The sequence below is a fragment of the Neoarius graeffei genome, chromosome 27 (assembly GCF_027579695.1).
Source record: "Neoarius graeffei isolate fNeoGra1 chromosome 27, fNeoGra1.pri, whole genome shotgun sequence".
NCBI classification, from domain to species: domain Eukaryota; kingdom Metazoa; phylum Chordata; class Actinopteri; order Siluriformes; family Ariidae; genus Neoarius; species Neoarius graeffei.
Genome location: NC_083595.1, coordinates 6,984,361 through 7,006,441, shown reverse-complemented (window position 1 = coordinate 7,006,441; position 22,081 = coordinate 6,984,361). Strand labels below are relative to the sequence as shown.

General features: G+C 42.6%; 1 protein-coding gene across 11 annotated transcripts in view; it reads right to left on the bottom strand.

Annotated features, from left to right (window-relative positions):
* abi3bpb (ABI family, member 3 (NESH) binding protein b) overlaps positions 1-22,081 on the bottom strand; it is a 49,449-nt gene that overhangs the window by 3,824 nt on the left and 23,544 nt on the right. For all 11 annotated transcript variants that reach the window (XM_060911847.1, XM_060911852.1, XM_060911848.1 and 8 more), the window contains 7 exons: positions 19,271-19,339; positions 18,022-18,138; positions 17,811-17,900; positions 17,439-17,648; positions 9,069-9,174; positions 8,501-8,580; positions 802-831 (listed from right to left, as the gene is read on the bottom strand). In XM_060911847.1, coding sequence (XP_060767830.1) covers positions 802-831; positions 8,501-8,580; positions 9,069-9,174; positions 17,439-17,648; positions 17,811-17,900; positions 18,022-18,138; positions 19,271-19,339 — 702 coding nt within the window. The remainder of the gene's footprint in view (positions 1-801; positions 832-8,500; positions 8,581-9,068; positions 9,175-17,438; positions 17,649-17,810; positions 17,901-18,021; positions 18,139-19,270; positions 19,340-22,081) is intronic.

Genomic DNA, 22,081 nt, shown 5'->3' with positions numbered 1-22,081 from the left:
ACTGTTTTTTTTGTGTGTGTGATTGTAAAGTGATCTTGGGTGTGAGAAAGGCGCTATATAAGTTGAACTAATTATAATTATTATAATTATTATAATTATTATTACAGAACACTTGAACTCTTTTTCGAGAGTTCTTCAGTTATGGGTCTGGGGGAACCCATAAAGGTTCTATGTAGAAACTTGGAACAGAGTTTTACCATCTTAAAAGGGTTCCAAGTAGAAAAGCAGTCTTTAGAGTGGAGGATCTTGGGTTCTAGACTGAGGTGTTTCAACCTAGAACCAAAAGTTCTATGTAAGTCTTTAACAGTGTTTATCTATTAGAAAGAGAGTTAGAAGTAGGGTAAGGTTTTTTTTTGGAAAATAAATACACTTATCATTATATATTTATACAATAAACCATTAAAAAATACTCCTCTGTATTCTAGAACCCCACAACCGAATTTTATCAGAAAGGCTCTGAAGTAGAACAGCAGTCTGTTCTTCAGCATACATTGCACTGTGACAAATGCTATGTGCTTATATTTCTACATTGGGGTCTTTATATTTTAGACTAAGGTCTCTCCGTTGTCATGTGAGTCCTATGGCATGTTAGAGTGAGGATTTTCTGTTCTAGAGTCAGACTTTTTGAGGTTAGATGAGGCCAAAAGGCAGTTCTCACATGCTTTCAGATGTTTTGCCTGGATTAGAGACACATTTTAAAGGAAGAATGTGTTTGTGTTTGAAGTGAGTTTCCAAAGAACTGAAGGGTTCTGTGTTTCCTTTCAGTCTCTCTTCATATTGAACTGTGCTCCAGAGACTTACCTGCAACATACTCGCTCACTCTGGGATCCGCTGCAGAACAAAAAAAAAAAAAAACGTAGATGAGATATTTGCAATCATTGGTTCATTTGATAGCAACTATGTGCCCAAAGCCATTAAAATGATGTGTAGGCTAGAGGAAAATTAGCAAGACTAGACTTCCAGCTCCATGTTGGCTAAGCAGAGGTGGGCAGTGTGCCTCAAGTATTAAACTACAATAAATTCTATCAACCAGAAAGCAGTGTATTTTTTTTTCCAAATAATCTTTGAAGCTCCCTGTTGAGGACAGATCTACTGGCATGGACAAGTCTACTGGGGTTCCCAAAACTTTAGGAGACACTCATTCATTTGCAGGAAGGGCTGAAGGTAAAAATGCATCACCCCTGTCTTCAAGAAGTCTCTGCCAACATCTTATTTCACACAGGGACACCCAATCACTCTGTTTATCCCCTTCTTTTGGTCTCTAGCTGGCACTGATATTTCTTTCCTCCCTAACTCCCTTCATCCATGCAGAACCAAGAGTTACAGTAGTGATCATCATGGTTGCCATAAGTCATTTGCGATACATTTATAGTTTGTTGTTAATAAGTTTGGGGGAAGCCATGGCCAAATGGTTAGAGAAACAGCTTTGGGACCAAAAGGTTGCTGGTTCAATTTCCTGAACCAGCAGGACTGGCTCAAGTGCCCTCGAGCAAGGTGCCTAACCCCCAAATGCTCTGGCAAGAGTGGTGGCATACCTTGTGTCTGATTCATCAGAGAAAAACTGATGATGTGATTATCAGTTTGGGCAAGAACCTGACCTTAACTAACTAACTAAAGTTTGGAAGGTTTTGAGTCAGGATTGAGGGTCTAATAGGGTCTGAGGATATAACAAAAGCAGAGTTTTATACATTTTAAATATTTTGGATATTTTCTTTTCTGAAAATGTACGCAAAACCTGGAATTGCATACCGTAAATCAGTTTTTAAAAGCGCATTACATCCTCTAGGTCATTTAACTAAAAGTACAGAAGACTCATGCATGATGAGCATTTGTACCATATAATGGGCAGTTTAGTATCGAGATAACACCAAACTGATATACAGTAATGGTGACAGAAAATGCTGGATCAGAATATCAGTGGATTAAAAAAAAAGTGTCTGGTTCAATCAGATTGTGCCAGAAATATTTTTAAAAAATGATTTTAGGAGGGGGGGCGCTCGACCCTGAAGAGAATGGCAGCATAGTTGGAAGCTCCTGTTAACTTCGCACATAAAACTACCCCAAATAGTTTTCACCCCGCTATCTTCCTTGCTCTGACTATGTCAAACCCCCAGCCAGTAAAAGAGTGTGAAATTTTCGGAAAAGCACGTAAAGCAGGTAAAAAATCTTCGAAGAAACCACCGGAGGAAACTCTCAGCAACCAAGACAACATGGCGATAGCAGAGGTGCTAACCGAGCTCAAGGCCCTTCGGTCTGAATTTGGATCTAAACTCGATGCAATAGATGGACGTTTGAACGAAATGGCCAACTCTATTTTATCGGTAGAGAACAATCTTTCAGATATCAGTCGAGATGTTACCGCCAACGAAAAACGTATTGACGAGGCCGAGACTCGTATATCTGGCACAGAAGACAAGCTAAATCGCCTGGAAGCATCACTAGCAGCTGCTACCGAAAGAATTGCACAACTTGAATCAAAGACGGAAGATTTGGAAAATCGTGGGAGACGTAAGAACATCAGGCTCTTTGGTCTTCGAGGGAGCGCAGAGGGCTCACGTCGGCTCTTGGACTTCGTGCAAGATATGCTACCTGTATGGCTTGGATTGGACTCAAGTCAGCCACTCGTACTGGAAAGAGCGCATCGCACTCTGGGCGAAGTACGGCCGAACCAGCACAGAGCTGTTATTATCCGCTTTCTTAAATTCCAAGACAAAGAGCTGGCACTCCGTTCAGCAAAGAATCGCGAAATCACACACGACGGATCCAAGCTGTACTTCACCCAGGACGTGTCTGTTGAAACCATGAAGCAGAGACGCAAGTTTGATGGAGTGAAACAGCGATTCCTGGACATGGGAACTTTCCGCGGCTTCCATCCTCATCCGTGCAAGCTGAGAGTACTCCACGAAGGAAAAATCCGCCACCTTTCCTCACCACAGGAGGCTGAAGATTTCTACCGTAGCACCATGGCTGGGGGTTCCCAGGTTGGTGCAAACGACAACGAGGGGTGAGCTTTATTTTTCTTATGCGATCCCACTAAGCCAAGCAAGGACTGTAAACTACATGGGACTCTATATATATGCACAACGATAAAGTTAACCCAAATGTTATTATTTCAGATCATCTTGCTGTGTTGACCAAGGTTTTTATTTCTCTTCTCCCTTTTTTTTTTTTTTTTTTTTTTTTTTTCTTCCTTGTATAACTCAATTTACTCTACCACTTGGTCTGAAATGTTCATTCTATGGCTTATGGGATCCCCTATATTTCTTTGGGGTGGGGAAAAAAAAAAAGTTCTGACATCTTTGCGTGTGTTGTTTACAGGCATTTAATGTAGGCTACACTCTGTTAGACAGTATCAGGGTTGTTTTTGTAATTGGATTGCCTTGTCAATTGGGGACTTGGCTTTTGGGCTGGGGAGGAGGGTTAGGGGATGCTGAGAGAGATTTTTACTTTGTCTGTATTTTGGTTTACTTACTCTGTTGTTTATATTTTATGTATGTTCTGTTTTTTCTTTCTTGTCTCATAAGTGCAATATGTGACGCAACACTACTCACTTAACACATGGTAAACTCACTTAATGTGATAACTTTCAATGTCAGAGGCCTAGGTCACCCAATTAAACGCAAGAGAGTTCTTACGTTCTTGAAAAGCCAAAAAGCAGATGTAGCTTATCTGCAAGAGACGCATATGTCAAAAGAAGAGCATAAAAAACTGAAGAGAGATTGGGTTGGACAGGTTTACTTTTCAAGCTATACAAGCAGTAAAAGGGGAACAGCTATACTTATCCATAAAAACTTGCCATTTATAATGACAGAAGAGCACCACGATCAGGAAGGCAGATATGTCCTGGTCTGTGGACTGCTATATGGCCGAGAAATTATCCTGCATAACATTTATGCACCAAATGATGACTGCCCTAAATTCATGTCAGATATGATTACTTTATTCTCTCAACACCATAAAGATCTAGGAATAGTTGCTGGTGATTTTAACTGTAACATGGATGGCAATCTTGATAAATCATCACACTTAATATCCAATCCAAATGCATCCAAAGCCCTACAGCTGGCATGCAATGATGCAGGTCTGATTGATGTCTGGAGGGAATTTAACCCTACCACCAAAGATTATTCCTTTTACTCCACCAGACATAAAACATATTCGAGATTAGATTACTTTCTTCTACCTCAAGACCTTCTGTCATCTGTCATGTCCTGTACTATTGGCCCAATTCTTCTATCTGATCATTCTCCAGTATATCTTAAGCTCGCCCTAGGGCACCAGAGAGAACGGACTAAATACTGGAGATTTAACGCCTCACTTCTCTCAAACACTGAAGCTTGTTTAAAAATAAAGCAATGGATAGGTCAATATTGGCAGGAAAATTCATTCTCTCCTGTTACATCTGCTGTAATTTGGGACGCGGCTAAAGCAGTCATTAGGGGACATCTAATTTCATATACAAGCGCTATAAAAAAGGCTGCCAATGAACGTGCTTCTCAACTTCAAAAAGAACTTACTACCCTAGAACAATCCCACAAACAATCACCCACAGAGGAAAACTTGAGGAACCTCAAAGCTGTTAGAGCTAATCTCAATATCATCCAAACAGAGAAAGTTAAAAAACTTCTGTTCTTCACAAGACAACGTTATTATGAATATGGAAATAAGCCCAGCAGACTTTTAGCTTATCAGCTCAAAAAAGAACAAACTGACCGTACCATAAAACATATACGTCAGGCAAATGGCCAATTAAGATATGATTTGCAAAGTATACAGTCCTCATTCCTGAACTTTTATAAAGAATTATATACATCAGAAAACCCAGTAGAGTCAGACATTCAGTCTTTTCTAGAGAAACTATCACTACCTTCTTTGTCAGATGAAGATAACGCACACTTATGTCGCCCTGTTACATCAGAAGAGGTGTTGGATACCATTAAGTCTCTACCATTAGGAAAATCCCCAGGACTGGATGGATATCCTGCTGAATTTTACAAGAAATTTTGGCCTGATATAGAGCCCCTTTTTATGCCTATGGTACAGGACTTTTTTAAGAAAGGGCGGCTCCCAGATTCTATGAAAACGGCTGTAATATCACTGATACACAAGAAAGACAAAGACAGTGCTGAATGCTCCTCATACCGTCCAATCTCTTTACTCACAGTTGATTTCAAAATTATATCTAAACTCATCACACGGAGACTGGAGAACCTGTTGCCTACGTTAATCAATCCCGATCAGTCAGGTTTTGTCAAAGCACGATATGCTTCAGATAACATTAGGAGACTGTTAGATGTCATTGACTACTCAGCCCTGTCTGGACACCAGTCACTGCTAATCTCACTGGACGCCGAGAAGGCATTTGACAGGGTAGAGTTTCCATATTTATTTGCTGTCTTGAAAAAATTTAATTTTGACGAATCATTTCTTGGGTGGATCAGGAGTCTTTATAGGGACCCTCAAGCACAGGTACGTGTCAATGGCACTTTGTCTGACAGATTTGGCCTATTTAGGGGCTGTCGTCAAGGGTGTCCTTTGTCCCCTCTCTTATTCAATTTGGCTATTGAACCTCTTGCAGAAGCTATAAGATCAAGTACAGATATTTTTGGCATTGATATTGGCAAAAAAAACAATAAAATTTCTTTATATGCAGATGATGTGATCTTGTATTTGTCCACCCCAGAAAAATCAATCCCAGCAGCTCTAGACCTAATTAAGAAATTTGGAAGAATATCAGGCTACAAAATTAATTTAACAAAATCCAATGCTTGCCTACTTAACACAGACATTTCATCAGAATTAAAAAGAATATCTCCTTTTACCTGGACACAAGGTGGATTTAAATACCTGGGAATTAATGTTTGTCAAAACCTAAAAGACTTATTTCAGGTAAACTATACTCCTTTACTTAGCAAAATCAAAGAGGAATTGGAATACTGGAATCTGCTTCCCATTTCTTTTATTGGACGAATCAATGTGATTAAAATGAATGTACTGCCACGATTTAATTATCTTTTCCAGTCCCTACCTTGTTATTTAAACAAACCATTCTTTCAGTCAATTAACAAAATAATTAGTTCTTTTATATGGAAGAATTCCACCCCAAGAATCTCCTTGAAAACTTTAACTAAATCCAAAGAAAAGGGCGGGCTGGGCCTCCCAGATTTTCAATTGTACTACTGGGCGGCACAGACTAAGGACATAATTAGCTGGATACAGAATCGAACCACTGCTCATTGGACAGACATTGAAGGAGAACTTTGTTTTCCCAGCTCAATCATTACTCTGCCATTCATCAATAACATAAAAGCAATAAAATCAGTATCAAGAACATATGTAATAAGAAACACTCTTCAGGCTTGGAAAGATGTGAAGAGATTTTGTGGCTTACTTACCACCATTTCTGTCTTAGCCCCTATATCCTCTAATCCAGACCTGCCACCCTCGATCGGGAAATCATTATTTACTAAATGGAAAGATCATGGAATACACAAGTTCCAAAATGTACTTGAGAAGGGCACCCTAAAATCCTTTGCAGACCTCAGATCTGAATTTGAAATTTCAAACAAAGACTTTTACAAATACCTACAGCTTCGTCATTATATAGCCACATTGGAAAATACAGGGCAAATGTCCCTTACTTTATCTGACATCGAAGAAATTATGGTCAATTCCACAACGCTGAAGGGAAAGATCTCTGTGATCTATTGGGCACTATTGGACTATAATAGCTCCTCATTGATGTCACTTAGAACTGTATGGCAGAGAGATTTGGAACAAGATCTTGATGACGAGCTCTGGACCAAAATATGTTGTAATGTTTTTGTTTCTTTATCCTGTAACAAGGTAATTGAGCAGAATTATAAATTTATGCACAGAATGTATTTAACACCAGTCCGTCTCAGCAAGATGTTTCCCACTGTCTCCCCGGAATGTCATCGTTGTAAAACATGCATTGGTTCACTTATTCATGTGTTCTGGAATTGTAGTAAATTAAAACAATTTTGGAATGAGGTACACAATTTAACAACCAAAGTCATGCAAATTGAATTCAAACTATCACCTTTACTGTATCTATTTGGTACAGATCCAGACGGTGCACTAGACTCTATCTCCAATAAAAGAATTGGCATAATAGCTTATGTAGCGAAAAAATGCATATTGCTTAACTGGAATCAAGCTACACCACCTACAATTAACCTCTTCAAATCAATAATGAATGACACAATGCAACTGGAACAACACACTTACCATTTGAAAGGTAAAGGGGATCTCTTTGTACAAACATTGGCGCCCTTGATCATCATTTGACCTAATTTGAGTGACATCTCACTTTGGCCTTATATATGACTTACGTCCATGTGTGCCATTTCTGTGTACCTTATTTTCTTCTCTAAGATAATAGTAATAATAATAACAATAATGCACTTTTTTTTTTCTTGCTATTGTATTTATTATTTATTTGTATTATTTCTGTTTTGTTTTTTTTTCCCCCTTGTCAATGTCTTCACACATTCTATATTGCTTAATAGCTATATTAATGTAGTTGCTCTCTCTTAGCTTAACTGTTTGTTCTGAGTGTGTTGTATGTGTATATTAAAGAAAAAAAACTCAATAAATAAACAATTGAAAAAAAAAAAAAAAAAAAGATTTTAGCTGAGGGCGGCACGGTGGTGTAGTGGATAGTGCTGTCGCCTCATAGCAAGAAGGTCCGGGTTCGAGCCCCGTGTCCGGCAAGGGCCTTTCTGTGTGGAGTTTGCATGTTCTCCCTGTGTCCGCGTGGGTTTCCTCCGGGTGCTCCGGTTTCCCCCACAGTCCAAAGACATGCAGGTTAGGTTAACTGGTGAGTCTAAATTGACCGTAGGTGTGAATGTGAGTGTGAATGGTTGTCTGTGTCTATGTGTCAGCCCTGTGATGACCTGGCGACTTGTCCAAGGTGTACCCCGCCTTTCGCCCGTAGTCAGCTGGGATAGGCTCCAGCTTGCCTGCGACCCTGTAGAACAGGATAAAGCGGCTAGAGCTAATGAGATGAGATGAGATGAGATTTTAGCTGAATGAAACATAATGCAATGTAACATAACATGATGTAACATAACATCATGTAATGTCACAAACTTAAAGCACGTAACACGTTTCATGATGTAAATGTAACATAAGAAACAATGTTCATAACTCACAACATAAAATGTCACGTCATTGATTGCACTGTGCTTTATGTCACGTTGGTGGCTGGGTATTTCTTCTTTTAGTGTCGTCAAGTGTTTATTCAGTTTGAATATGGTCATTTAGATGGCCATCTTAAGTGAAGTGCATCAATTTAAAGTAAAAAAAAAATATTGGATTGGTATCAACTGAGACGTAAGGTTTCAGGATTGGTATTGGAAAAGAAGAAGTGGTATTGTGGCATCTCCAGTTTAGTACTTCTTTCTTAAAGTCTTTCTATAAGTAATCTTTTTTCCTGGTGGAAGTGCTGCATTGTTCCAGAGTTTAATACACATACCCGACTCTGTGCTGAAGGTCACCGGCTCACTGGGTGGCCCCTCGCCCAGTTCATTCTTTGGCTTCACTGTGAACTCATAACTGTGTGGTAAGATGAACAGAAATATTATAAGGAATGACAGATGAGCAAATATAAGCTATAAATGTGGATGCTCTGCTTATGTCCAAGCACTTTCTTTCAACTAAGTCCAGTTGATCTGCTTTTATTAAACTGGATATAGTGTCTAATGTCAGTGAAGCGTGCTGGTGTTACTCTTCATCCACTAAGCTGTGATACTTGATCCACATACTCTGCAGTACTCCGAGGCCTCTTTAATACATCCTCCATGTGTGAGGTACTGATGATCTCCACACACACCATGTCCCAGGTAAAATGGAGACTTGTTTAATACTCTCTCAGGCAAAATCAGGCCAGATCACAGCACTGTTTTCAGCCTTATTGTTGCTGATATTGGTCATAACTCTACATGTATGTCATTCCTCAACTAAGAGTGGATGATTTTCCCTCTTGATTATGACACGGTGTGTGTGTGTGTGTGTGTGTGTGTGTGTGTGTGCCATGAATATACCTGGACTCAGGTTTGAGGTTCTCCACAGCTGTGTGTGTTTGGTTGGTGGTCAGGATGGAGACCTTTTCTCCATCAGGCCCTTTTGTGGTGGAGATGACCTCGTACTCTGTCAACCAACAAGGTCAAAAGCATTCATCATTTTGGCTGCTAAAGATTTTAATTAAAGCTAGACTGCCTTTCAGATTTTTCAAGCGTGGGTCATAAAAAGAATTTTCCCCGACACCCAATTATTTTTGTTTAGTGACTGAAAGCTACTGAATTCAAATCACAGACTTCCAATTTTATTAGTTTTTTTTAACAGAACAATTAATGACTTTAGGGCCATTTGGCCCTAAATTCTCCGCTATTTTTTCCTGTTTCACCATGACCCAATTCAAGACACTACATCATGCATCACATGGTGGGCTTTCCCTGTTGGTGCAAGGCATTGTGAGATACAAATTTGAAACAGGAGAGAAAAATGGAGGACGTGAGTGTGCGAATGAAATGTGAAAGACTGACTACAGTAATGGAAAGTGAGAAGAAAATACGTTATGTTGCGAAGGAAAGGAAACGCAGGGCCAAACTAATAAATATCGGCGGTCAGCGAGCACCTTGGTGTAATCAGCAATGTTCGTTTAGCGACAGAATGATGGAACTGCCAGTGCAGCGTCAGGGTAAACCTGTAGATGGCAGTAATACACTGTGGATGCCAGCTGCCATATAACCCAAAAGAAGAAGAAGAAGGTAAACCTGTGCATGCGTACACAGACTTCCTCTGAAGGAAGGGGAGGAACTAAATTTCACTGATTTTATGAAATTGAAAGGCCGTCTTGCTTTAAAAAGAAAATAATAATCTGCATTTGTAGTATATTTAATATTTCATTCTGAGACCAAAATTTCCAAACAATCCACGACTTGCATTCATGAAAATTAAAAAATTTTAAAGCAAAACAAGAAATCAAAGTTAAGACCAAGGATGTCAGTATATAACAACATTCATAAAACAATTTCTAGTTGATATGAAACTTAAAAGGCTGCTAATATAAATGAAAAAAACTGCAGACTTTTTTTTCCTGGCGAGATAAAGACAAGATGTTCAGTATTCTGATTTCGTTGAAGCTTAATTAGAGATGAGCAAACCATGACCATGCATCCTAGAGGTTATAAAAGCATGTTTTAAAGCTTTTAGAATAACAGAGCACATGTTTAAGGCATTAAGTATTAGGGCAGTTGGCATGTGCCGTCCTTGACCGCCATGCAATGGAGTAGTAAGGCGTTTCCTTCCCTCCACTAGCCTGGGGTGATGCCTTGAGCAAACACTAGAAACCCGTTGCTCACCCTGGTCAGGGTTACTGTCAGGTTCTGTGGACCTTTTCAGCCTGCGGTTCATCTACTTGGCAACTAGATGCCACTATTCTGCATTATACTTTCTTTTGTTTTTCTTGGGTTACACTTGTCTTCATGCTATTGGCTAAGCGAATCATTGATGGCAAGTAGTTGATTGGCTGGCCTATATATATGAGTTTGTTTTCTTTCCACTTTGCTGAGTTCTCCTGTGAGCCACCGTGTGAGTACTTGTCCTGGGTTTTTCACTATAGCTGTTTGCTCCACTGTTCTGAACTGCCTTTTGACCACTCCCTCTGTTTTCTAAGAAGAGGTTTGTTTTGCTTTTGACTGTCTCGAATGGATATTATTTTTGAACTTTGAACTTTTGTGCCAAGTACTGTTTTGCCATTTTTGGGTTTTCTCTTTTTTGTGCATTTTAATGACTGACCTTTTTGGACCTGGAATATACATGCTAAAGATTTATTTTTGATTTTTGATCTGGTGCTCTCAGTAAAGACTTCCTTTTTGAAAATGCTAAGTCTCTGCATCTCTGTCCTGAATCTCTGTCTCATTCCGAGGGTGGCCTGAGGTTTAAGATGTTCAATCCCCATCTCGACCAAAACCCTGACAGAAGAACTCAGCCAGCGATGGACAGAGCAGAGGATAAACCACTTCCCGAGTCCGATTCTGTGCCAGTGCCTGACCCCTTACCTGCAACTGCCCCCGCATACGACCCGGCACGCACCCTCCAGCACCTGGTAGCAGCCGTCACCAGCCGAGAGGAAACCATGTGCCATCATGAAGTGGTTTTAGCCCAGTGGGGTGTGGAAATGGGAAGACAAGCTGGCATGCTGACCAAGATCCACCAGGTCCTCCAACTTCGTCAACCTACACAACCTGCCCCTTCAGCCTCTTCAGCTCCTCCAGCCCCTACAGCCACATCTTCCAACGAGCCAACTGCGTCTCTTCCTGTGCACAGCCGTGAGCCCCGCCTGCCTGCCCCAGAGAGGTACAGTGGAGACCCTAAAGGTTGCAGGGGCTTTCTAACCCAGTGCCGTCTGTCCTTCGACCTCCAGCCTGCTGCCTACCCTACCGAGCATTCCCGAGTGGCCTACGTCATCACACTCTTGACTGGAAGAGCCCTGGCCTGGGCCACAGCCCTCTATGAAAGCAACAGCCCTGTTTGCACTTCCTTCCTGTCCTTCTCCAAGGAGATGTTGAAGGTCTTCTCCCCAGAAGTCAGCGGTCGCACCGCAGCCAACAAACTTCTCCAACTTCGCCAGGGCCGTCAGTCAGCAGCGGACTATGCCGTTCAGTTCTGCACCCTAGCAGTGGAAAGCGGCTGGGGGGAACAGGCCTTGCTCGCTACCCTCTACAGTGGATTGGCTGACCACATCAAGGACGGGCTATCTTCGTGGGAGGAGGCTGAAGACCTCGAGTCGTTGATCTCTCGAGTCATCCGGCTGGACAATCGGCTGCAGGAACGAAACAAAGCCCCAAAAAGCTCCGTTTACCGAGCAGTTCCAGTCCGTAGCAGCCCAGCAGTCGATTCCTCTGATGGAAGACCGGAGCCCAGGCAGCTGGGGGAAACTCGACTGTCTCAGGCAGAACGTGATAGGCGAAGGAGGGAGCGTTGCTGCATTTACTGCGGAAAGCCTGGACATTTTCGCAGCACCTGCCCAGAACTCCTGGGAAAAGGCCAAACCCCATCCAGCCCCAGGAGATCTGTGACGGGGGTGACATCGTCTCCTGGTCTCCCATCCACTGGCTTCTTCGTTCCTGTAACTCTCTCCTGGGATCACCAGCGGCACTCTCTCCGGGCCTTCATTGACTCTGGGGCTGCCGGCAATTTCATGGACTTCTCTCTAGCACAACATCTGGGGATTCCCACATCTGGCCTTGACCCCCCTCTGTCAGTGACTGCCTTAGATGGACGACCTTTGGGTGGGGGTCTGGTAGATCGAATGACCTCTACCGTTCATGTATGGATCAACAGTCACCAGGAGGAAATGTCATTCCACGTAATCCAGTCCCCAGAATTTCCCATAATCCTTGGATTCCCCTGGCTGACTCGCCACAACCCTCATCTAGACTGGGGCTCACGCACAATCCTCCAGTGGGGCCCCACCTGCCATGCCAGCTGTCTTGTCTCAAGTACCTGTCCCGAGTTTCTCAAGCCTCCCGAGTTGTCCTAAGCCCCTCCCGAGTTGTCCCGAGTGCCTCCCGAGTATCATGACTTGAGAGAAGTGTTCTGCAAAGGAAAAGCAGTGGCCCTACCACCTCACAGACCCTATGATTGTGCCATTGACCTGCTGCCCAGCACCTGTCCACCTAGGGGTCATATCTTCTCACTCTCTGCGCCAGAATGCCTAGCCATGGAACAGTATATCAAGGAGTCACTGTCCTCAGGCTTCATTCGACCCTCCTCTTCTCCAGCCGGAGCTGGCTTCTTCTTTGTGGGCAAGAAGGATGGAGGCCTAAGGCCTTGCATCGATTACAGAGGACTCAACAAGATTACTATCCGTAACTGTTACCCCCTGCCACTAATGTCATCAGTTTTTGAACTCCTGCAAAATGCCACCATCTTCACCAAATTGGACCTTCGCAACGCCTACCATCTGGTCCGAATTCGTGAAGGAGATGAGTGGAAGACTGCATTTAACACCCCAACTGGCCACTATGAATACCAGGTCATGCCCTTTGGGCTCACAAACGCCCCTGCTGTGTTCCAGGCCCTTATTAACGATGTCCTTCATGACATGCTGAACAAATTTATTTTTGTTTATTTAGATGATATTTTGATTTTTTCTAAGACCCCTTCCGAGCACATTCAGCAGGTCCGACAGGTTCTCAGTCGCCTCCTCAAGAAAAACCTTTTTGTTAAAACTGAGAAATGTGAATTTCATGTTCCCAAGGTGTCCTTTCTCGGCTATGTCATCTCTGAGGGGAGGATTCTCATGGACCCTAAGAAGGTGAAAGCAGTACAGGATTGGCCAGTTCCCAACACAATCAAGGAGACGCAGAGATTCTTGGGCTTTGCAAATTTCTACCGGAGGTTCATCCATAACTTCAGCTCCATTGCTGCCCCCATCTCTGTGCTCACTCAAAAATGCCACTCCCCCTTCTCATGGACTCCGGAGGCTGGCCAGGCATTCAGGGCCCTCAAACAGCGCTTCACCTCCGCTCCCATCCTCCGTCATCCTGACCCCACTCGACCATTCATTGTGGAGGTGGATGCCTCGAATGTAGGGGTTGGAGCAGTCTTATCCCAGAGATCCTCTGACGGCAAGGTCCACCCTTGTGCCTTTTTCTCTCGCAAATTGTCTCAGTCAGAGGAGAACTATGACATTGGCAACCGGGAACTCCTGGCAGTTAAGCTGGCATTGGAAGAGTGGAGACAGTGGCTAGAGGGGGCTCATCATCCCTTCCTAGTGTGGACTGACCATAAGAATCTGCAATATATCCAGCAGGCTAAGCGGCTGAACCCTTGCCAGGCAAGATGGGCTCTCTTCTTCAACAGATTCGACTTCACGTTCTCCTACAGACCAGGCTCTAAGAACCTCAAACCTGATGCACTTTCACACCAGTTCCAGCCAGGCAGTCTAGAGAGCCCCCCTGAGACAATCATCCCAAGTTCTCGGCTCATTGCACCAGTCCGCTGGGGCATCACATCTATAGTTCAGCAAGCACTGCGCAATGACCCTGGCCCTGATAATGTTCCTGCAGGTCTCTTGTTTGTTCCCAGGTCTGTACGTGGTCAGGTTCTCCAGTGGGGTCACTCCTCCCAACTGGCAGCCCATCCTGGGTCATCTCGAACACTGGAGTTCCTTCAGCGACGCTTCTGGTGGCCAGATATGAAGGAGGATGTGCAGACCTTTGTGGCCAGCTGTCCCAACTGCGTCCAGGGAAAGGATCCACACCAGAGGGCCCAGGGCCTGCTCCACCCCTTGCCCATTCCTCGCAGACCATGGTCGCACATCTCTCTTGACTTTATCACTGGTCTGCCTACCTTTGAAGGTAACACCACCATTCTCGTTATTATTGATAGATTCTCTAAAGCCTGTCGCTTCTTGCCTTTGCCCAAATTGCCCTCTGCCTCTGAAACTGCCAGACTAATATGCGACCATGTGTTCCAAGTCTTTGGTCTTCCCCAAGATGTCGTTTCAGACCGTGGACCCCAGTTTACCTCCTGCTTCTGGCGAGCCTTCTGCAAGCTAATCGGGGCGACTGCGAGCCTCTCATCTGGCTTCCATCCCCAGTCTAATGGGCAGACAGAGAGACTGAATCAAGACCTTGAAGCCGCCTTGAGATGCATGGTCTTGACCAATCCCACCTCCTGGTGCTCCCAACTCCCATGGGCTGAATACGCTCACAAAACGCTGAAGTGCTCAGCTATAGGTATGTCGCCCTTTGAGTGTCAGTTTGGCTACCAACCACCTTTGTTCCCTGAACAGGAGGTGGATGCAGGGGTCCCGTCTGCCCAGCAGTTTGTGCGGCGGTGTCGGCGTACGTGGGGTAGAGCCAGACGTGCCTTGCTGAGAGCCTCCCGACAGTACCAGCAGCAGTCCAATTGCCATCAGAGGGGGGGCACCTTCTGACCTGGCCAGAGGGTCTGGCTCTCAGCTCGGGATCTTCCTCTAAGCGTGGAGAACCGGAAGCTGGTGCCACGGTTCGTTGGTCCCTTCAAGGTGCTCCGCCAGGTCAACCCTGTGGCCTACACTCTACAGCTGCCCTACTCCATGAGGGTCCACCTGACCTTCCATGTCTCCCGTCTCCGCCCAGTGGTCACCTCACCGCTGTCTCCGGCTCCTCGGCCACCGCCTCTTCCTCGGCTCATCGATGGCCAGGCCACGTACATGGTCAACCGGCTCCTGGATTCCCGCCGTGTCCGTGGGTCTCTTCAGTATCTGGTGGACTGGGAGGGGTATGGGCCGGAGGAGCGCTCCTGGGTGCCATCCAGAGACATACTTGACCGCTCCTTGATTAGAGACTTCCATCGCTCGCATCCTGATCGGCCTGGGATCGTCAGGAGACGATCTTAGGGGGGAGGTTCTGTCAGGTTCTGTGGACCTTTTCAGCCTGCGGTTCATCTACTTGGCCACTAGATGCCACTATTCTGCATTATATTTTCTTTTGTTTTTCTTGGGTTACACTTGTCTTCATGCTATTGGCTAAGCGAATCATTGATGGCAAGTAGTTGATTGGCTGAACCGACTAGTGGCCTAGTGGTAGCGTGTCCGCCTCTCGATCGGGAGATCGTGAGTTCTATTCACGGTCGGGTCATACCAAAGACCATCATAAAAATGGTACCTACTACTATCTGGCAAGGCACGCTGCAATACAGATGTGCATGGGGAGTTAAACTCTCGTGGTTACCAGAGGACTAGCCCCCCACTGTAACCCTAGCTATAGGCGAGAGGCCGAGGGCTACGGAAACGGAGATCGGTGCCGCCTGATGCGCCACCGGGCCTGGTTAGTACTTGGACGGGAGACCGCCTGGGAATACCAGGTGCTGTAACATGGTGTGGGAAGGACTTTGACTTTGAGTTGATTGGCTGGCCTATATATATGAGTTTGTTTTCTTTCCACTTTGCTGAGTTCTCCTGTGAGCCACCGTGTGAGTACTTGTCCTGGGTTTTTCACTATAGCTGTTTGCTCCACTGTTCTGAACTGCCTTTTGACCACTCCCTCTGTTTTCTAAGAAGAGGTTTGTTTTGCTTTTGACTGTCTCGAGTGGATATTATTTTTGAACTTTTGTGCCAAGTACTGTTTTGCCATTTTTGGGTTTTCTCTTTTTTGTGCATTTTAATGACTGACCTTTTTGGACCTGGAATATACATGCTAAAGATTTATTTTGATTTTTGATCTGGTGCTCTCAGTAAAGACTTCCTTTTTGAAAACGCTAAGTCTCTGCATCTCTGCCCTGAATCTCTGTCTCATTCCGAGGGTGGCCTGAGGTTTAAGATGTTCAATCCCCATCTTGACCAAAACCCTGACAGTTACGACTGAAAACTGGACCCAGCAGACTGCATGGAGGAGACCACCACCTGGTGTTTCAATGGGCAGGAAGGCGGACCCAGCAAAGTGTTTGTGGAGCACAATCAGGGCACAGTGCAATACGTATTGTCTTGCTCCTGGACCCAGTTAGGTTGGGAAGAGAGCATGAGGCTGACAGCTGGAGAGAGACAATGCTCTCTCACTCTAATCCAAGTCACACGCAAGTCATGGCTTCAAATTCAACCAAATTGAAGTCATGGTCATCTTTGACCTTGAAGGATGAACATCAGAGCACATGTTGTGTGTTTGTTACATTTTATCTCCAGAGGAATAATACCGTATACAGTTGGAATCAAATAACAAACCAGGATCAAATATTGCACCAAGGTCTTGAACTGTAGCTTGTGAATTCACAGAATAATTACCTTGAGTGCCGAGGTAAAATTAGTGATCATATCTCAGGCAGACTTGGTCAAATCAAAGTCCCTCTTACGCCAGAATCTGGTCTTCCCAGGCAGTCTCCTGTCCCAGTACTAACCAGCTCTTTGAGGCGTTTGGGTGCAGCACCAATCTCCGTTTCGATAGCCCTCAGCCTCTCGCCTATACAGCTAGGGTTACAGTGGGGGGCTAGTCCTCTGGTAACCACGAGGATTTGACTTCCCCACTCACATCTGTATTGCAGCGTGCCTTGCCAGACAGTAGTAGGTACCATTTTTATGATGGTCTTTGGTATGACCCGACCGCAAGTAGAACTCACGATCTCCTGATCAAGGGGCAGACACGCTAACCACTAGGCCAATTCACGGTAGGCTGACTTGGTACCCAACACTAATTCATTTTGAAGACATCAAGTTCTCAAGAACTCAACTTCTTTTAAAAAGGAACCTCTGTCAGTTCTTAAAGGGACAAATAACAGATAAACCCTAACCCTAACCCTAACCCAGTCAGGATTTTCCCATTTACTCCATTTAACCTGATGTTATACCTTTATAATAATGTAGAAGACTGAAAAACACAATACACATCCTCTATAAATGGTGGGGAGATGGGTTTTAATCCACTTACCTGTGGTTTCATTGTCTGTTTTATCCCAGTCGAGGATAATGAAAGAGGGACAACCTTCCACTGTGACCACAGTAAGGTTAGACGGAGCTGTACGGGGAGGACCGGTCACTGTGGTTTCCCCTCCTTCTTCCTCAGGGAAGTAGCTCAGGGACGTAGTGATGGAGCATGGCTCGTCTGGTTTCTTATCAGTTTTATACACTACATGAGGAGCTGAGAAACAAAAAATTGGATTTGTTCAAACATCCAATTTTGATTCCAACATGATAGCGTTTGGAAATGATGAAGGAAAACTTCAGGAGCTAAGTTAAACAAAATATTAAATCCTAGCATGGATAACTTGCATCTTCTGGTGCACTAGAAACATTTCTTTACCAATGAAGCGCTCTTTGCCCATGGCGTCGACTTTGGATGCTGGAATCGAGCTGAAGGCAGACGAATTCTCCCACGTTTCAAACTGTGTTGCTGTGAAATCATGTGATGAAATAAAACATGAAAGTTGTAACGTCAGCAATTCACAAAAGTATACTCATAATGCTAAAAAAATTCAAAATGTTTACTCTTCTTAGACTAGTTTTCTTTTTACCAATCACCGGAGAAGTGGTTGTTTTGGGTTTGACTGGTTTGGCAGTCACATTGGGGACTTTTGGCTTCAGGATAGATGATTTGTCCTGGTGCAGGTCAATCAACTTGTCTGGTACCCCTTGTAAACATTAGTTTAAAAAAAAAAGGGTTAGAATAAGTCCAGCTTTTTGGTGAAGTTGCTTCATCTCACACTGAAAAAATGAGAAAAATCCAGCCTTTAATTAAAATAAATTTATTCAGAGGAAAACAGATCTCTCATCAAGAAATTATTATTTTCAACAAAAACATTTTTGTGGAGGGCACGGTATAATAAATAAATAAATAAATAAATAAATAAACTTATTGGTGTTCCATAAAGAAATGAGCAGAAATAATTGCATAAAATAAACACTGGAGACACTTATTAAAATTTTACACTCAGACAGTTTGATCATTTTTCATGAAATGTTATTTCTGGTTACTTCTAAGCCCCTGGTCTGGCTGTTGCTCTGAACTTGATTATAAATTGTCGTTTGAAAATTTAAAAAAATTAAAACAGAAATCAGATAAACTACTATTGTCCTGTCACAAAAACATTCTCATAATTTCTCTCTTTTAATATAATAGCACTTGGCATGTACCAAAATAACTGTTATTATAATAATTATCCTTGAAGGAAAACCTCCTGTCAAGATTGATAGCATAAATTCCACAAAGCACCATGATGATAATTTCAGCTAATAATAATAATAATAATAATAATAATAATAATAATTAAAGCCTGTGTTTTGCAGAGAAAATGCACTTCTTAAGACTTAATTCATAAGTCTTTTCCATGGAGGGTGCCAAGATTTCTGGGGCTAACCAAAATATTAATAAATTGTTATAAAGATAATATTTCAACATTCAAAAAGCTTGAAACATGAATGTCTGCTTGTTTTTTTTCACAGAATGACAAAAGATACAAGTGTGTAAATATTAAAATGCACAATGCTTATTTTACAGAAAACTATTTGAGGTAACAGGATTGTACTGTATACAACTGGGCAATTCAAGCAGTTTACAGTACAATATGTGAAAACGCAATGCATAGTGGGATATCTAAAGTTTTAGGTGGGAAAAACTGAAAATGGGTGAACTGTTCACGTCAATGAAACCTCTGCTGCCGCAAATTACTGTACATTTTACAATAAAACGTTGACAGTGTTGGTTTCCAGTGATGATTAGATGAAATGCTGAAAGCTGCATGTTAATCACTGGCAAACACTCACCTATTCCACTGGGCTTGCCAACCAGGTTGGGCTTTTTATTGATGGGGAAAGAAGGTCGGGCAGGAGAACCTGAAGAACAAAACCAAGCAGTTATAAGTCAAGACGGAGTTTAAAAAAAATTAACGCCAACATGGAAAACAGTTGAACCAGATCCAGGCAATGTATGTGCCCAATCTTTCATATGATATATTGAAAGGATCTATGATGGTGTTGCAAAATTGGGGTTTAGATTTCCTACAGCTCGATTTTATCTCAACAATGAAAAAAAAACAGACAAAAAGAAAAACAGTGGAACACTTGGACCATTTCTGGGATGGATAATTGCTTTGACACTCCTCATTCAAATGAAAGAATTATGCTTTTCTGAAGTGTTTATTCCTTTTATACCCCTTATTCTCCACAGGAGTTTGCCAATGATTACATTTTTTATTTATTAAAAAAAGACACTTGGTACTTTTTCCTAATTTTGTTGTGGGACATCCACGAAACACGTTAGTTCTTGTTATCACTTCTGTTGTAACAGCTATCGGTCATCCTGTTATGTTTTCTTGAAGTCACTAAGACAGAAAAACACAGCTCAATACTGGGATCTCCTTTGTCCTGAAGACTTTCCTGTGTTGGAAAACTTGTTAACGTTTCACCATATCCATATTTACAATGGACTTTAATTGAACAAGTCCCTGCGAATAAGCTGCTACTATAGAAACAATCGTGTTTAGCAGCTACACGACTGCCAGAGATGCTGTAAAAGAAAACGGATCAGATCAGACCAATCAGAATCCAGCATAAATGAAGCTACGAGCTGAGCGAAACAACACTTTTTTACGTATGATAAATGATATGTTCTTAGGCGTACTGTACATTTAAGGGTGAGTGAATTATTTTTCATGAATAACATCCTATATGCTTTAATGAGTGCAGTCTTGTAGAGCGCTGTCGATACTGATATTGTTTCATAGTGATCTCTGATTGATTATTGTCATTATGTTTTTCAAATGACCAGCCAATTTGATGTTATGAGAGAGACGGCACTTTACTTACAAAACAAACCGTGCGTTTTCCTGAAATTTATCCAAAACTATATCGATTAACCGCCAAATAGTGAAGTATGAATGTGCTGGGGCCAGATATGAAACAATCAGAGGAACCAATCCAACTCTTTTTCAATCGTCAACTAATGTGAAGGTTTAAAAGTTTCAAAACTTAATTAAAAATGAAATAATTCATAATAGAAGACCACTGCCTTCAAATGCTTCCAACAATCTGTTCTGGAAAGGAAGTCTAAAGTTCATGATGCTTTGTTTTTTCAATCTGTTATGACTGCTCAAAGTTGAACTGCTGTAAAGTCAAAACGTCTCATTTAAACAGAAAATGTCACTTGGTGTTTGTCTTTGCAGAACTGATCTTGCAGACCTTGTCAAATAACAAAGACAAGCTGAAAATTAAACAATGTTAAACACGAGTAAATTAGATTTACGGGAAAAACAAAGACTGACAGGTTAATTCTGAGTGAAACCCAAACGCTGTTGGTTGAGTAGAAATTTGTCCTTTTTTGTTCAGGACTTCAGTTCTTCCAGTGTAGCGTATGAGCAAAGCAAAGCCTAAAGCAAACTGGCTTGATGTAATGGACCCTAGCGTGGAAAATTTGTTCAATCTGTTTCAGAAGCAGCAATAAAATCGCTTGCTTCTTAACAGAGTCCAGCTCCTAGTATCTTGTGGCGAAAAGAAAAAAAGAGAAGTGGTCCAAAAAGCCAGGCACGAATCAAGCAAAAACTTCATTTTCCTAAAATAAATCTGAAGACCAGCCGACGCCATACGTCCATGAGGAAAGTATTTTCCGAAGACTCAGCCGGGGCACACTGAGGAGCCGCCCCGATGGTTTTGGACAGAAGTGCGTGGGTATCATGCATCTGGTGGCAAATTGAGGGTGACCAGGATGGATTGCGAATGAATTAAGTAGAATTGTTCCTCAGCAGAACAACTGGTATCTCTGTGACCAATCACAGAAATCTTTATTTATTTTTTTTAACGGTTATTGACCATCAAAGTGGATCGATCCGAAAACATCATTTTCGCTTTGTGATATGGATGTGGACAAAGTGCAGACTTTTGAAAACGCTGACGTCACATAATTGCAAAAATTATTCGATTGTGTTGCTGTTTGCTATCCAGGAGCTCGGGTTACTCTCTGTATGGAGTTTTACATGTTCTCCATATGTCCTTGTGAGTTTCCTCCAGGTTCTCCAGCTTCCTCAAACCTCTCAAAAACATGCTGATAGGTGGACTGGCTTGACAAAATTGCCCCTGGGTGTGAATGAGTGTACGTATGATGCCCTGCAATGGACTGGTGTCACATCCAGCCTATCCATTCCTCCCTAACACCAAGATAAAAACCTACAGAAGATGGATTCATGAAGAAGTACTTTGTATAAAATACAATGTACAAGCAACACTGAGTTATGTTCAGTCTAAAGGTCATGGGTATCATTTTCTTAGTTAGTTCTGGACAGCAGACTGAAATCGCCCGTGTGGCGACATGGCAAGCATTCCACTGTTTACTGAAACCTCTTACAAGCAGGTAACTCTATCATTTTGTGAGCATTATTTATCTACTTAACTATATACCTGGAATGAGCTTACACAGTGTTTGATTGAAATAGATTATAATATTATGCAATATAGCAAGACAATACACAACACAATGAAGCTCATAAACACTACACAGTAGGCATGCAGCTCCACATGCATACAATATATTCGAAACAATAGCATGAAGAACCTTACAAATTTACAGAGGACAGAATTCCCAGA